At 47.3% G+C, this 16644-nt stretch overlaps 1 protein-coding gene across 6 annotated transcripts; it reads left to right on the forward strand.

The window, feature by feature from the left end:
• The first annotated feature begins 1311 nt into the window (after window positions 1–1311).
• TPST2 (tyrosylprotein sulfotransferase 2) lies at window positions 1312–14611 on the forward strand. Of its 6 annotated transcripts, XM_023741789.1 has the most exons (7): window positions 1312–2661; window positions 7963–8161; window positions 9299–9349; window positions 9621–9693; window positions 11858–11910; window positions 12075–12123; window positions 13833–13962. In XM_023741789.1, the coding sequence occupies exons 1-6, from the start codon at window positions 1820–1822 to the stop codon at window positions 12114–12116; spliced, it is 1260 nt and encodes a 419-aa protein (XP_023597557.1). In that variant the 5' UTR covers window positions 1312–1819; the 3' UTR covers window positions 12117–12123; window positions 13833–13962. The 6 variants fall into 6 exon arrangements, 5 of the variants coding, with proteins under 5 accessions (XP_023597557.1, XP_023597559.1, XP_023597560.1 ...); XR_002825798.1 differs by lacking the exon at window positions 9621–9693 and having other exon boundaries at window positions 13833–13910; XM_023741791.1 differs by lacking the exons at window positions 9621–9693; window positions 11858–11910 and having other exon boundaries at window positions 13833–14357.
• The last annotated feature ends 2033 nt before the right edge of the window (window positions 14612–16644 follow it).

The raw sequence follows: 16644 nt of genomic DNA on the forward strand, positions 1-16644 counted from the left end.
ATGCAAATAAAGTGTATGGAACGCTAACGAGGGGATTGGTCAGTTTTCCCATCCTGCTGTGCTTATAAAAGAGAGTCAATCCCAGAGCAAGGGGAGGACCTCACTACCACCAAGAAGAAGAGACTGGAGTGGAGCGTGTCCTTTGGACCTGGGGTCCCTGCACTGAGAACCTCCTAGACCCAGGAGCCAGGGCTGTAACACCGGAGATAGTGCAAGATGGCAAGAAGCAGTGGTAGAGAAACAGCAGCAGCAGAACCAGGAAACCAACATGAGATGGCGCGGTGGGCTTCCCGGTGGTTACAGTGGATGTGCCAACCTACAGATCAAGAGAGCTGAGCGCCTGTCTTAGTCACCTAGTCCTGCTATAACAGAAATAACACAAGTGGATAGCTTCAACAAAGAGAAATTTATTCTCTCACAGTCTAGTAGGTTACAAGTCCAAATTCAGGACGTCAGTTCCAGGGGAAGGCTTTCTCTGTCTGCTCTGGAGGAAGGTCTGTGTCATCAGTCTTCCCTTGGTCTAGGAGCATCTCAGCACAGGAACCTCAGGTCCAAAGGACGTGCTCTGCTCCTGGCACTGCTTTCTTCGTGGTATGAAGTCCCCCTGTCTCTCTGCTTGCTTCTCTCTTTTATGTCTCAAAAGAGATTGGCTTAAGACACTATCTAATCTTGCAGACCTCATCAGTATAACTGCCATTAATCCATCTTATTACATCACAGTGACAGAATATATAACACATAGGGAAATCACATCAGATGACGGAATGGTAGACAATCATACAATACTGGGAATCATGACCTAGCCAAGTTGACAGATATTCTGGGGGGACACAATCCATGACAGCGCCTTTGAGCAGGAGGCTTCCTGGCAGAGCAGGGTGCCTCCGGGCATCTGTTGGCAGAGCTAGGCTTGCCAACCCACGGAGCGAGAGAATTGAGCTCCTTCGGGCCAAGGCTTACTGGCAGAGTGGGGCATCCCCAGGCACTTATTAGTGGAGCTAAAGATTACTTGCCCAAGCAGGGCAGAGGCCGGGCCGAGGGGCCAAGGGCCAGGGAGAGGTCTGCCTGTGGACACGGCTGAGAAGAGGGTATCCTGATCACAGAACTGTATCCTGAGCTGTTCCTGATCCTGAATCATAACCTGTCACCTCCCTAATAAACCCCATAACTGTGAGTATGGTTTGTGAGTTCTTTGTGGCCATTGCAACGAATTATGGAACCCAGCAGAGAAGTCGAGAGTGTCGGGGGAGGGACAGCTGGTGTCAGAGTTGGTAAAAAGGTTGGAAGGTGGAGTATGTCTGATCTCCACCTCAGCAAGCAGCCTTGGGCTATTGATGCTGACAGTGACCTTCTCCCTGCTTGTGAAGATAGATGAGGAGGTCAGATGCTGCCACCACACCATTTTTCCAATGGCACACAACAACAATAATCACTTTTCATCTATCAGATGAGGAAACTGGTGCAGTGAGATGATAAGGAACTGGCCACGGTCCCCCAGTAGAAAGTGGCGAGATGGGATTTGAATCCAGCCTCAGAGTCCTCTGGGGTGGTAATCATACCCTCTCCCCAGGGTTGTCAGAGAATGCCACGAGCTCAGATGGGTACAGTACCCTAGTGAGTGCTCATGAAACACATCTGCTGTTAATGTCAGCCTTGTATGCTCGTTCTCACTGGGGTTTGTATTGTGAAGGGCCTGTAACCCGCACACTTCTCTGATGTTGTGTGTGTCTCTTTCCCCAGATGTGAACCTGGCCAGCAGCCCGCTGACCAGTCGCTGAAGCAGGCCCCCAGGCTGGGCCTGCCCCACCCCCGGCCCAGCATGCGCCTGTCAGTGCGGAGGCTGCTGCTGGTGGCTGGCTGTGCCTTGGCCTTGGTGCTGGCGGTCCAGCTGGGCCAGCAGGTGCTGGAGTGCCGGGCGGTACTTGCGGGCCCGCGGAGCCCCCGGCGGGTCATGCGGCCGGAGCAGGAGGAGCTGGTGATAGTGGGCACGAACCACGTGGAGTACCGCTATGGCAAGGCCATGCCGCTCATCTTCGTGGGCGGTGTGCCCCGCAGCGGCACCACGCTGATGCGCGCCATGCTGGACGCCCACCCTGAGGTGCGCTGTGGCGAGGAGACCCGCATCATCCCCCGCGTGCTGGCCATGCGCCAGGCCTGGTCCAAGTCAGGCCGCGAGAAGCTGCGGCTGGACGAGGCGGGTGTGACAGATGAAGTGCTGGACGCTGCCATGCAGGCCTTCATCCTGGAGGTGATTGCCAAGCACGGCGAGCCGGCCCGCGTGCTGTGCAACAAGGACCCCTTCACGCTCAAGTCCTCCGTCTACCTGTCGCGCCTGTTCCCCAACTCTAAGTTTCTGCTGATGGTGCGGGATGGCCGGGCCTCTGTGCATTCCATGATCACGCGCAAGGTCACCATCGCCGGCTTCGACCTCAGCAGCTACCGCGACTGCCTCACCAAGTGGAACAAGGCCATCGAGGTGATGTACACCCAGTGCCTGGAGGTTGGCAAGGACAAGTGCCTGCCTGTGTACTACGAGCAGCTGGTGCTGCACCCCCGGCGATCCCTCAAGCTCATCCTCGACTTCCTTGGCATCACCTGGAGTGACGCTGTCCTGCACCACGAGGACCTCATTGGCAAGCCGGGTGGCGTCTCCCTGTCCAAGTGAGTGGTACCCTAATGCCTCTGCCCACCCCCTGCCTGGTCCTGGGGTTGGAGGGACCTGGTAGGAAGCTTGGCTCTGCTGCCTCCCCAAGCTGTGTGGCCTGGGGCAAGTTACTGTACCTCTCTGAGCCTCCGCCTTCTCGGTAGATCTGTGAAGGGGCCGATTAAGAGCAGAGCCTCCAACTGGATCGCCTACCTCTTAGCTCTACGGGATTGGACAAGTCACTGTTCCTCTCTGAGCCTCAGTTTCAGTATCCAAAAAAGGGGGACAGTCACTCCTGTCTTTTCCAGGAGAATCAGCAAACATTTGAACGTGCTCTGTAGTAAGGCAGAGGTGGGGACAGGTTCAGAGCACACATTCTGGAACCAGGCTGTCTGGATTTGAATCCCAGCAACACCACTTCCTAACTGTGTGTCCTTGGGCAGGTGACAACCTCTCTGTGCCTCCGTTTTCTCATCAGTAACATGGAGATGTAATCTGCCTACCTCATAGGTACCTGTGAGCATTACATAAGTTAATACATGTTAACCATTTGTTGTCAAGTTGACGCCAACTCATGGCAACCTTGTGTGTCAGAACTGTGCTCCATAGGGTTTTCAGTGGCTGGTTTTTTGGAAGTAGATCACCAGGCCTTTCTTCTAAGGCACCCCGGTTGGCCTCGAACTGCCAACCTTTTGATTAGCAGCCAAGCGCATTAACCATTTGTACCACCCAGGGACTCCTAATACATTTTAAGTGCTGCTATTATTACTGCTGCTCTTATGGTGCTGGTTATTATTATTTCAGTGTTGATACTGCTGTTCCTGGAACACTTCATCAGCCTCACCATCATTACCATTTCTTGAGCGCCTGCTAGGTGCCAAGCACTGGGTTAAACCCAACAAACATCATCTTTAATCCTCACAGCAATCTGAGGATGTAGGAACTATTCTTATCCCTATTTTACAGATGAGGAATCTGCATCTCAGAGAGAAGTCACTGGCCTAAGGCCACCCAGATAGCAAAGTGTGGCACTGGGATTTAAACCCAGGTCTGTCAGATCCCAAAGTGTATGCGCTTAAGCTCTCTGTGTCCTGGACCCCGCCTTCCTTCCTCTCTCTTTCCCTCTGACCTTTGCCCTCAGCCTTCATCCTGTTGAGAGGCCATCCTTCACCTGAGACCCAGAGCACACGAAGGATGTAGGAGTGGAGCTAGGAGTGGAGCGTGCTGTTCCCGCACGTCTCTACCCCGATCAGACTGGGGTATCCTTGAGCGCCCAGCACAAGGGCGGTCCTCCCCTTTGTCTCAGTTACCTAATGCTGCCACCACAAGTGGGTGGCTTTAAAGATCAGGAATTTGCTTTCTCACGGTTCTGGAGGCTAAACAAGGTCCAAATCAAGGTCCTGGCTGTGTCGATTCCTTCCTTGTCGGTAGCCCCAGGCATTCCTGGGTTCCTTGGCTTATAGGTGATCCTCACCTGGCATCTGTCTTCCCCTGTGTGTGTGTGCGTGTATTTGTGTGTCTCTGTGTCTGTGCTGCTCTTTATATAACTCTGAAGTGATTAGGTTTAGGATCCACTGGTATGACCTTAACTGATTGATGGATTATATTACATTAGATTATGTTATAGAAGATAATTACATTATATTACATTAGATGTAAGATAATTACGTTACATTCACAGGTATAGGAGTTATAAGGAGTCTGGGTGGCGCAAGTGGTTTATGATTGGTTGCTAACCTAAAGATTGACAATACGAACCCACCCAGCAGCTCCATGGAAGAAAGGCCTGGTAATCTGCTTCTGTAAAGATTATAGCCAAGAAAACCCTATAGAAGTCAGTTCTACTCTGTAACACATGGGGTTGCCATGAGTTGGAATCAACTTGATGGCAACAGAGTTGTTGTTTTTTTTAATAGAGGTTATGGGATTCCAACACTTATTTTAGGGAGACAATTTGATCCATAACACCCTTTCTTCCATGGCTGGTGCCTGTTAGGCTCCATCCCCAAGAGGTCTGGGCCATGAGCAGAGCTGGAGGCTTGAAGCAGCTCTCCCACTGGCAGTAGAGTGCCCACATGCTGGGCATCCCAGCCAGTTGGTGCTATCCATTTCTAGGGGTATGCAAAAATAAGCTATCATATTGTATAACAGTGGTAGTAGTAACATCAGAGCCTGTCTAACTTCAGGGGGGATAATGACCAGGATCAACCCAAAGCTGACTCCCATGAGGTGGAGGTCAGACATACCTCCACCATCTAACCTTTTTACCAGTTCTGACACTGTCCTTCCCTAGGCCTTCTCCACATCTCTTCTGGGTTTGATAATCTATTGCATTGGCCACAGTGAACTCCTAGACCGTACTTACAGTTGGGTGGTTTATTAAGGAAGTAACAGGGTACAACTAGGGATCAGAACCAACAGGCTACAACTCAGGATCACGATCAGGGAGCGTGTAGGCAAAGTCCCCCTTCTTCAGCACAGGACAGCTCTCTTCTGCTCCTGTCATCTGTGCAGCCTTCCTCTCAGCCCCCTCAGGATAGGCCTCCCCTCGGCCCCCCTCAGGATAGGCATCTCTTGGCTCTGCCATCTGTATCCATTGATTCTGCCTCAGGGCCACTTCTGAGGCTGTCCCCGCCTTCAGTGTTACAGCCCTTGACCTTTGTTACAGCTGTTTTAGGAGGTTCCTTGCCTCCTCTCTGTTTCTTCTCTCTTCTTCTGCTTCTTTCTGTGGGGCTGGCTGCATATATATATACACAAATCCTTGTCAATTCCAATTTCAAGGCATGACCTCTTCCAGTGAGGGCCACAAACTGACTAATCCCGTCACGGTAGCCCCAGACACTTCATCTGCATAGTAGGCAGTACTCCATATTTTTGTTTTTATTTTACTTGCATAGTCCATAGTCACTTCATTTACATAGTGTATTGACTAATCCCTGCAAGGTGCATACCAATCACAGTGCAGGCTGCAGCCCAGGGCCCGACAAAAAGTTAGATTGTTTACAGCTTGCCCAGGAAATGTTAATCAACCTGGACAAAAGTAGCAAACCCTCTAGGGTAGAAAACTAGGGCAAATGTAACTCCTCAGGGTTTAGGAGAAAAATCTGTGTAGATATTTTCCCAGACCAAGGCAAAAGGCCACACAAAGGAACTCATTTCACCACACATCCATTCATAATATGAAATGCTACACAGTTGGAAAAAAAGAATGAGATACTGTTAGTGCTGGAGCTGGGGTTTTGTAAATTGTCGTGACAAAAAATCAGATTACCAAAGGGATATATCTTTATTGTAGAAAATTGGGGAATATACAAAAAAGAGGAGCCCTGGTGTGGCGCAGTGATTAAGCATTTGGTTGTTAACCAAAAGGTCAGCAGTTTGAATCCACCAGCCGCTCCTTGGAAACCCTATGGGGCAGTTCTACTCTGTCCTGTAGGGTCGCTATGAGTCAGAATCGACTTCACGGTAGTGGGTTTTGGGTACACAAAAAAGAATGGAAGTACAACCCATCATCCCACCATCCATATTTTGATATATGGCCTTCTGGTCCTCTGTCAGCACATATTGATAAAACTGGAGTTCTACTGAACTTAGGACTTCGTAACCTTTATTCGCTTTGCCTGTGGGACCACGCACCCATGGCATCCAGCATGCTGCTGTGACGTCATTTTGAATGGCTGTATACTATTCCAGTACATGATTACTATGTTCTATTTAACATCTCGTATTGTTGGGCACTTAGGTTATTTCTAGTTTCATTGACACTTATCAAGCATTGTTCCCAGGAATGTTCTGGAATACGGTCACTTTATTCTGTATCATTAAAGCCCTGGAGATACAAGCGTGTGCCAAAGGCCATGAACACACTTGAGATTTTGGGCACATTAGGAAGAGCTGAGTTTAAATCCGCGTCTCCAGACTTCAGATCCACACTCCTTTTACCACTCCATACCCTTTCACCTTCCCCAGTTCTCCTTATTGCCAGGCCTGTCTTCCTTTTGCTACATCTTTCTGTTTCTGTTCTTCTTCCCCAAGTCATGTCTTCGTTGCGATGGACGCATCTAGAAATATGTCCTTGATCCCCACCCTCTTATTCTACAAGGTGTCTGAACTGTAAGTGGTAAGATCTTCAGGATTTGGGTGACTTGGGAGGTCTGTTACAGGGGAGTGCAAGGAGGCACCCACGTGATGATGGTTGTTACTTTGTAGCAGTAAAAGGCTGGAAATAACCTAAATGCAGGTTTCTAGGGGAATGGAAAAGTAAGCTATCCTGTATTCATGCTGTAGAATGCTACATGGCTGAAGAAAAAAAAGAGAGATATTACTGAGTAAAAAAAAGAAAATACAGAATAATACATATAGCATGTAATTTCTGTTTTAAAACCTGCAAATAAGACAATAGATTTATAGATTTTTCCTGTGTGTGCGAGAGCTTATAATATGCCGTATACTCTTCTAAACTCTTTCCTTGTATTAACTCATTTAATCTTTGTGACAGCCCAGTGAGGTAGGTACTGTTAGTCCTATTTTATAGATGAGGAAAGTGAGGCTCAGAAAGGTGAAGTAACTCGCCCATGGCCACCCAACTAGTGGTGGTACAGCAGGCATGTGAACCTAGGCAGTCTGGCTCCAGAGTCTGCTTTTAACCATTCTACTATTTAAGGCGCAGACATGAGGATTGAAAAGGTGAGATGTACTCCAAAATGCAAAGAAAAACAAGTTGTCATCAAGTCAGTTCCAACTCATGGTGACCCCGTGTGTGTCAGAGTAGAACTGTGCTCTGAAGGATTTTCATGGCTGCGATTTTTCAGAAGATCACCAGGCCTTTCTTCTGAGGCACCTCTGGTTGGGTTCGAACTACCAACCTTTTGGTTAGTAGCTTTGCACTTAACTGTTTGCGCCACCGAGGGGCTCCTAAAATGCTAAGACTGGGTACCGTACGGAGTTATGGACTAGGAATGGTTAATTCTAGCTTTATAATCTTTTTTTGACAAAATCTTCATGTTAGTTGTATAAATACAAAGTTATTTGCACAAAATCAGGGAAGTCAAGGGAGCAGAATTTATTCGCCAACCAGCAGTGTGCACTGCCTAGTACTTTCTTCCAGCTTCCCACCACATACTCTTATCCCCATTGTACAGAGGAGGTATGATAAGGCAAATTGACTCGCCTACCGTCTCACATCTGATGGTGGCAGCACTAGGCTGGGGGCCGGGTCTCCCTAACCTTTGCTGCTGCCCCAGAACACTGAGCAGGGAAGGCCTCCAAGGCTCTGTCTGGGTTTGCCTTGCCCAGTCCAGCCTGTCCTGTCTCCCCAGGATAGAGCGGTCCACAGACCAGGTCATCAAGCCCGTGAACCTGGAAGCACTCTCCAAGTGGATCGGCCACATCCCTGGGGATGTGGTGAGAGACATGGCCCAGATCGCCCCCATGCTGGCTCGGCTCGGCTATGACCCCTATGCAAACCCACCCAACTACGGCAACCCTGACCCCATCGTCATCAACAATACACACCGGGTAAGTGCGCGTGCACACATGAAGATGGGCTCTCGGGCTTCGGCAGGTGCTGCCTGAGAAAACAATCTCTTGATTCCTGAGCCACTGGTTTGCTTCTATCTGATGGACAGGGCGAATCATACAACTGCTTGTATTTCCATTTTCCCTTGGGCTGCAAGGACGCTTAAAGCCAACTGGTGGCCTATCTGTCAGACACTACAGCATCTAATAGCAGACCCAGTCGTGCACGAATCTCATCTTGTTTTCTGCTTCTGTTTTCCTTTATGAGTACACTAATGAAATTGTATATACCTGCAATGTCCATTCTGGTAGCCACTAGCGACATGTGGCTCTTGAGCCCGTGAAATGTGGCTGGTCTAAATTGAAAGCTGCTGTAAGTGTAAAAAGTACACACGGGATTTCAAAGACTTAGGCAAAAAACAAGCCCTTGTGGCTAAAATATATATATATATATGTAAATTATCCCAGTAGTTTTTATATTGACATTAGGTTAAATAAAATATATTGTTAATATTATTAAATTTTAATTTCACGTTTCTTTTTATTTTTTTAATATGGTTACTAGAAAATTTCAAATTGTATCTGTAGTTCCTATTGTATTTTCTGTTGGACAGTGTGGGTTGGTCTACACGGTGCCTTCCATACCAAGAGATAGTGAAAAGGCCCAGAATTTTTGGTTCCCGTCTCAGAACCTTTGCCCTAGCCGTCTCCTGTGCCTGGAACATCCTCTTCAGAGCTTAGCCTGCCTGGTTTCCCTTGTCATTCAGGGCTCAGCTCAAAGGTCACATGTTCCAAGAGGCCCTTCTTGAGCATCCAACCAAAAGAAGCCCCCTGGTTATTCCTGATCACATCCCTTTGACTGCCTTTCTTCATAGCACTTCCCAGTGCTTGATATGTGCTTGTTTATTTGTGTTTGTTACTACTTGTGTATTGTCTGACTCTGCCTGTAGAACTGGAAGTTCTAGAAGAACAGGAATTTTATTTGTCTTGTTAAAGTTGTACACCCAGTGCTTGGAATAATGCCGGAATAAGTGAGCTCAATAAATATTTGTTGGATGGATGTAGGGAGGGTGACGGACTAAATTTTATTTTTTTTTAATTTGCTTAAGAGTGATATTTTTTTTTTCTCTTTCCTAGGTCTTAAAAGGGGACTACAAAACACCAGCCAATCTGAAAGGGTATTTTCAGGTTAGAAACCCCAATGGGAATTCAGAATTCTGGTTGTCCTGGCTGTGCACTAGCTTCCTGTATGCCCTTGGATGCTCTACTTCTCCAGTCTGTCACAGTTTCCCCTTCGTAAAGTTGCGGGGAGGGGGGCACAGGATCTCCAAGTGGCCAAATCTCACCAGCCCTTCAGCCTGACCCTCTTCCTTCATTTTGTCTCCTGGCTTGAGAGCAGTTGGAAGGGCCTTTCTGTCATGCTTTCTGTCTAGACTTACATTCAGTTTTATTTAAGCAGCAGTTCCTAAATACCACCCAGTGCAACATTTTCACCCGTCTACCAAAAAATGAGAACCACAGAGGGACCTACGGTGTGTATACGTGTGCGGGTACAGATAAACATTGGCACCTGCGCCCCCATGTGCATCCCCTGGCTCTGCCCGCTGAGCCTCCCATGTATGTCCCTGAGAGGTGGGCGATGCTCCATGTCCAGTAGGACTGCCTTTTACTGCGATTATAGATGGATAGCTGCCGTTGAGTCAGCTTCGACTCATGGTGACCCTTATGTACAACAGAATGAAATGCTGGCCAGTCGTACGTCTTCCTCACAATCCGTAGCATGTTCAGATCCACCCATTTGGCTGTTGTGCCAATCCATCTCACCAAAGTCACTCTTGCCATCACCGGCCTTCTGGTTCACCAAACATGATGTCCTCCTCCAGTGATTGATCCCCTCTGATGATGTTTCCAATATTCTGTTATGATCCCTAAGGTTTTCATTGGCTGATTTTTTGGAAGTAGATCGCCAAGCCTTTCTTCCTAGCCTGTCTTAGTCTGGAAGCTCCACTGAGAGCTGTCCACCATGAGTGACCCTGCTGGTATTTGCAATACCGGTGGCATAGCTTCTAGCATCACAGCAACATGCAAGACACTACAGTAGGAGAAACCGACAGACGGGTGGTGGGCTGACAGGATAGCCATCTTTTTTTTTTTTTTTTTTGGTATTAAAATCCCCCCTGCTAAATGAAATGGTGGTGCTAAAATTAGTAGTTTTAGTTCATGTGTGTATTTTATTTAATTTGGGAAAATAAGGAGTGGGCCACCCTATACCCGTCCCCAGTTTAATTATCAAATTAATGAACTCTGAGCGCCCAGGGCCACAGCTTTCAAGCATTTCATAGTTTGAGGAGGGGCCCGTGCTCTCTTTGTGGGAATCAGAGACCCTGTGTGTGCCTGTCCCTATGTCTTCCCACTGTGAAAAAGCATTGCCAAAACCAGTGAGTGCTACTCTATTACTTGTTTTTAACCAAAAAGATGATGTAACAAGAATTAGAAACAGAATTGAGGGTGGGGGGGATTATCCACAATCAAAACTGTTTGCACTTGTTTGTGTTTGCCTTTTGCCCACCTGAATATCCATTTTGCATTAGTTGCAGTTCTGATGTGTGAGCTGCCTCGATTTGCTTTCTTAATGTTTTACCATCATTCGAGTTTCCCTATTACCGTTTTGGATACTTACATTGTACTCCTATGCCACCGTTTATTTAACTGCTTCCCTAAGATTGTTTCTAGTTTTTTCACTGTTGTGAATGACGGCATGCCCATATCACCGATTTCGCCTCTCTTTGGCAGGCTAGGGGCCTCTGTTGAATTATTCCCTTAGAATACTTTTTTTTAAGAGTGGAGTCAGTGAGTGGAAGGGTCTGGATCTTTTAAAGGCTCTTGGAGGACAAGGCTAAAATTGCTTTGTAAAAGAGTTGGACTAGCTTATATCCTCCTGCAGTGTATGGCATACACCAGATGTCTAGGGTAGCCCAGGACTGGTTTTTTGTATTGTAAGGAGCAAAATCATGAGGCAGTGGTGGTTCGGTGGTAGAATTCTCACCTTCTGTGCAGGAGACCTGGTTTCAGTTCCCGGCTGGTACACTTTATGTGCAGCTACCACCCCTTCTGTCAGTGGAGGCTTGCATGTTGCTATGATGCTGAACAGGTTTCCGCAGAGGTCCCAGACTAAGACAGACTAGGAAGAAAGACCTGGCTACCTACTTTCAAAAATCAGCCAGTGAAAACCCTATGGATCACAACAGCCCAATTGGCAACCAATCATGAGGATAGCGCAGCAGCAGGCAGTGTTCTGTTCCGTTGTGCATGGGGTCACCATGAGCCCGGGGCCAGCTTGACGACAGTGAACACCAGGAGCAAGTTATGAATGGATAACATATTCCTGTCCTGGTGAACACTCCTGTCCTCAGGCGAACTGCCCTACAAACTGCATCAAACCCTGACCTCTCCCCTTCACCTCCTCCACTGCCCCCCTGGGTCCCTCATCTCCAGCCACACCTTCCTGCCTCCAGGTCTTGGCTGTTCCCTCGGCCTGGAATGCTTTTCCACCCAGAGCTTTGCATGGCCAGGTTCTTTCTCCTCTTACAGATCTTGGCTTAAATGTCATTGCCTCATAGAGGCTTTTGCTCTCTGGAGTGGTCAGCTCATTGCAGTGCCTGGTTTGAACATTATCTTGCATTTGTGTTTGTTTAGCAGCCTCCATCCCCCACTGGAAGATAAGCTCCATGAGAACAGGCCTGGGCCCGGTATGTCCCCCATGATATCCCCAGCACATAGTAGGTGCACAGTAAATATTCAATGAATGAGTGCCTGCACGAGTTGATGCTGAAGAGTGAACCACAGGGCAGCAAGACCGCCCCCTATACACGCCTGGAAGTGACCCCTTTTCCTATCTGTTACCTTCCTACAGGTGAACCAGAACAGCACCTCCTCCCACTTAGGAAGCTCATGATTTCCAGGTAGGCCTGTGGACTTCACTAGGGGCTCCCACTGCCGCTGAGCCCAGGAGCCACTTTTCTGAAATCCTTGTCTTTGCAGAGCTTCCCTGGGGAGAAGTGTCCACTGAGGTGGGCTGACCCAGCCCCATCAGAAGTTTCCATGGCGACAGGCTGGGGGAGCTATTTATAGAATGGAGGCTTAGTATCTTGGCTCTGGATGGGTGTGGGGGTGATGCTGAACCAGCCAGAAAAAGACCCTTAGTTTGTCTGGCACTGGGGAGGGAACAGGAAGGACCACTGTGATGGAGAGAATTCTAGAACCATTTTTGCACAGAATGCTGTCTGCCAATCTGACTTCTACAAACAGCATCGAGTTTGACTACAAACAGCATCAGGCTGGCCCAAAGCAATTAATGTCCTAATAACAGAGAGTTCTGGGCTAAGAATAACCCTCACGGCAGTGAGCCAGGTACTCCTCATGGGATATTCATTTAACCCCCAGTGGCCCTGTGGGGCAGGTGGCACCATTCTTACCATTTTACAGAAGAGAAAACCAAAGCACAGAGAAGAGCGTTAACTTGCCCAGGGCCACACAGCCACCAAGTGGCAGAAGCCCCCAAAAGTCATCTACCCTGGAGATTGCCTTTAATGAACAGTTTGCAGCTCATGTTTATCCTTTTATATTTTGATGAGGGGTAGGGAGACGGCTTCTGAACTTGGGAATTCAAAGATTTAAGAGCTCTCTGCAGGTTTAACATCTCTTAGCCTCCATTGTCCACATCTGGAGAACGCCGATTCATAAATGCCCCCTCTGAGGGTGGTCGTGGGATGAGGTGGGCTGGCACAAGTGGGTGTGCTTGTAAGCTGTAAAGTGCCGGGCACTCAGTGTGGACATGGGTGCTGATATTAAAATCTAAGTGAGCGAGCTCGTTCCTATATCCCCAGCCTCTCTGATCAGGAGACTGTGGGGAGCCCCACAGTGAGAAGCCCCGTAGCGAGGTCAGGACCAACTAACAAGGGTGTTTTCCCTGTTTTTCTCAGACTAGAACTTAGAGTTTCGAGCCTGCATTCTAGTTTTGGTCTTCTTATTTTTAAATAATCTGCATATTTTTTGGTTTTTCTCTAAATCCAGTTTGCACCAACCTGTAAGTCTGGAGAAACCCAGCCTCTGTCGTTACCAAGGCTTGCATCCTGAGCTGCACCAACATTCTGGAGTTCTATTTAATTCTAAAGAAAAGAACCTTCCCATTGAACACAGCCTTTCTCCATGTTTCTCCCTAACCCTGCCGCCCTCTTTCTGAAGATTAAGTGTTAGAATCCAGAATCTTCTCATTAACAACAGCCAGATTTTTCCCTCACTTTACTGTTCAAATGAGATACCATATGCAGACATTTTAGACAATCCCTGGTGCAGAGTTAGCCCTGAACAAATGGTAATCCTTTCCTTGCCCCTAAAGCAAGAAATCCATTGGTACTTATTACATAATCCCTGCCATTTGCTCTTTGCAAATAAGAACAGTGTGTTTTGAGGTCAGGTTGATGCGGGTTAAAATGTGGGTGAGAAGAAATGTTTTTCTGTTCACATTCTTTCTGGCCATCTGGGATGCATATATAGAACCTCACATGCTTATGCAGTTGAAGACCATACGTTTGGTAATCACACCTATAAATATAAAAGATCTATTTCAGAATTGTTACTCTGAGCCTAATGCAGTCTTCCCCCCTTCCAGATCTCTGCAAATGGCTTTCTGTTGCCAAGAAGAGAAGAAACTTTGCATTTGAGTGGAAATCGGACCTCTAATCCAAGCATATTGCTTGCTGTTAATCGCCAAAATGGGACTGCTAATGAGGAATGTATTTGCATATGTTTGCAAAAGCTGAATCACTGAAAACTTAGCTTGAAGCTCTCTTATCTTTGGACACACTAGGTCAGAGAGCAAAGCTGGGGAAATAGTCCAGCTTTTGAAACTTAGGTATTTTATATTTTTTCCCTCAAGAACTTTTTTTTAAGAAACGGATCTGCCATCCTCCTTAATTTTTGCGACTGCCTTGGTGGCTTTGTTTGCTGTGACAAGGCCCACAACCTGTGCCTCTCCTATTCACCCAAACTTTGAATTCAAAGACTCTATTTAAAAATTTAATATATGAGGTTTTCTTTGATTCCTCCTCAGTTCTATTTCGTTTGTTTCATGGGGTGGTGGCGGGGGGAACAGAATAAAATGAACAGGAGCTCATTTGTCTGTGCCTTACTTTACAGCGTGAATAGATTTTTTTTTTCCCATGTTGAGTTTTGTCAGGTGGATTGGCGACAAGCAAAAGCTGGAGAATAGGTCCATGCAAGACACAGCTGAACACCACCCCCCCGGGATTCACTGATTAACTAGAAAGACTCACAAAACTCAGAAGAGCTGTTAGCTTATGGTTATGGTTTGTTACAGTGAACAGATACAGACGGAAATCAGCAAAGGAGAAAGGCGCATGGGCAGAGTCCAGGAGAAATCACATCAAGCTTCCAGCTATCCTGTCCTAGTTGAGTCGTATGGACAGAGCTTAATTCTCCCAGCAACAATGTGTGACAACACGTGCAAAGTGTTGCCAGCCGGGGAAGCTCACCTGAGCCTTGGTGTCCAGGGTTTATATAGGGATCAGTCACGTAGGCTTGGAGACTGACTGTAGTTACACCATCTCCCCCCCTCCTCCCCCACCACCAGAGGTCAGACTGACACAGCCTTCACCCAAATGACCCAAGGCCTCCACTATAAATCATATTGTTGGCATAAACTATCTGGTGTGGCCCGTGGCCCCAGGTATACAAAGACATATTTATCAGGCTTAGAAGTTATCAAGGACCAGTCCTTTCTTTGAAATTAGCAGGACTTGGAACACCCCAAGCCTGTCGAGTTGACCCTTTATGGCACAGCGCCCAAACACTTGAGAGAACAACTGGGCCCAGAACAGTCTTGTCTCTTTAAGGGTTAAGATGTTTTACCCATACTCCTGGCCTTGACATCTCATGATAATATATGAGGATTTGAAAAGGCCATGACTCACAGTGGATTTTGGAGTTAGGCCACTTACTAGCTGTGTGGCTTGAGCCTTCATTTTTTTGTCTGAGTAATGGGAAAGTTAAAACTTCCTGGGTTTGTTGGGTCAGAAGAGGGGTTAATGGAGGACATTGGCAGTGCTTCCTGGTATGAGATGAGCCCTCAGTATGAGGCAACTCCTGTGTCTCCTTGTTCTTGAGGCTACAGTGGGGTGGTGTATTTATTTCCTAGAGCTGCCGTGATAGAATACCGGAAAGTGACTGGCTTTACACAACAGAAATGTATTGTCTCACAGTTCTGGACGCTAGAAGTCCAAGTTACCGGCCATGTTGATGCCTTCTGAGGGTCCTGAGAAACTGTTCCATGCCTTTCTCCTAGCTTCTGGTCATTCCAGGCGTTCCTTGGCTCACAGCTGCAGTGCCATGTGGTGTCCTCGCTCTGCTTCTCTGCCTCTGTGTCTCTCCTTTTTTATAAGGACGCCAGTCATATGTGATTGGGACCCACCCTACTCCAGTTATGACCTCATGTTAACTGATAATATTTTCAAAAACTCTATTTCCAAACGGGGTCACAGGAATAGGCATTGGGACTTCGCCATATCTTTTTGGGGGACACAATTCAATCCATAACAGATGACTAGGCTTTGGAGGGTTGGAAACCCCTTGTGTGTGTTCGTTCAACTGTCATTTATCAATCTGCTGCTCAGTTTATCGTGTGTGGTGCTGTCCCTTTGAGAATCTGATGATAGGTGTGGACTCCCCCCCAAAAAAAAAAATACATATTGGTTCCAGGATTTCACACCTTTTGTGAAGCCCATCCAGGAAGACTCTGGATATTCACAGAACTGCTTGGGGGGCAGGGGGAAGGATAATGTAAGAAAACGAAGTGCAGGAAAAGAAGGAAGAAGCCAATTCTGGTTCTGGCCCGGAACCTCGCCGCCTTGTGGTGGGATTGGGTCTTGACCCTGAAACACCAGTCTCAGAGTCCACTTCCATTTCCTCCTCCCTAATTTGATCTGGGGGTGGGAAATTTGAATCCTACATGAATATAAAAATCAAACAATCAGAAGAATTTATAGTCAGGATGCAAGAGGCCCCTCTCACACTTTTCTCTCAAAATCTACTCTTTCCCTAAAAGTAATGCTACCATTAGGAACATATTCTTCCAGACCTTTTTCTATAAATTTACATTCATATAAATGTTTACATACACATAAGTATTTAAATATGTAGTCTTAAAGATGCATAAAAAATAGCACTCTGAATGGATCATTCTGAAATGTACTTTATAAATTGCATAGGAGGGTTTTTAATGCGAATACATACAGATCTACTGTTCCTGCTAACAGCTGTCTGATTCCAGAGCAAACCATCCTTTTGAGTTTCCACTTTTCACCTCGCCCCAAGAAGCTGCAGTGGGCATTCCTTTGCATGCTCTTTGTGCAACTGCGCAGGTGTTTTTCCCCATAATGAGAAGTAGAATTGATGGCACGAAAGGC

Source organism: Trichechus manatus, unplaced genomic scaffold (assembly GCF_000243295.1).
Source record: "Trichechus manatus latirostris isolate Lorelei unplaced genomic scaffold, TriManLat1.0 scaffold00190, whole genome shotgun sequence".
In the NCBI taxonomy this organism is placed as follows: Eukaryota; Metazoa; Chordata; class Mammalia; order Sirenia; family Trichechidae; genus Trichechus; species Trichechus manatus.

Excerpts from the sequence above, each read along its gene's own strand:
- TPST2 (XM_023741788.1), top strand. The coding sequence starts at position 1,820 with ATGCGCCTGTCAGTGCGGAGGCTGCTGCTGGTGGCTGGCTGTGCCTTG. Across the intron at positions 8,162-9,298 it reads TCATCAACAATACACACCGG|GTCTTAAAAGGGGACTACAA; the intron begins GTAAGTGCGCGT and ends TCTCTTTCCTAG. Across the intron at positions 9,350-9,620 it reads ATCTGAAAGGGTATTTTCAG|CAGTTCCTAAATACCACCCA; the intron begins GTTAGAAACCCC and ends TTATTTAAGCAG.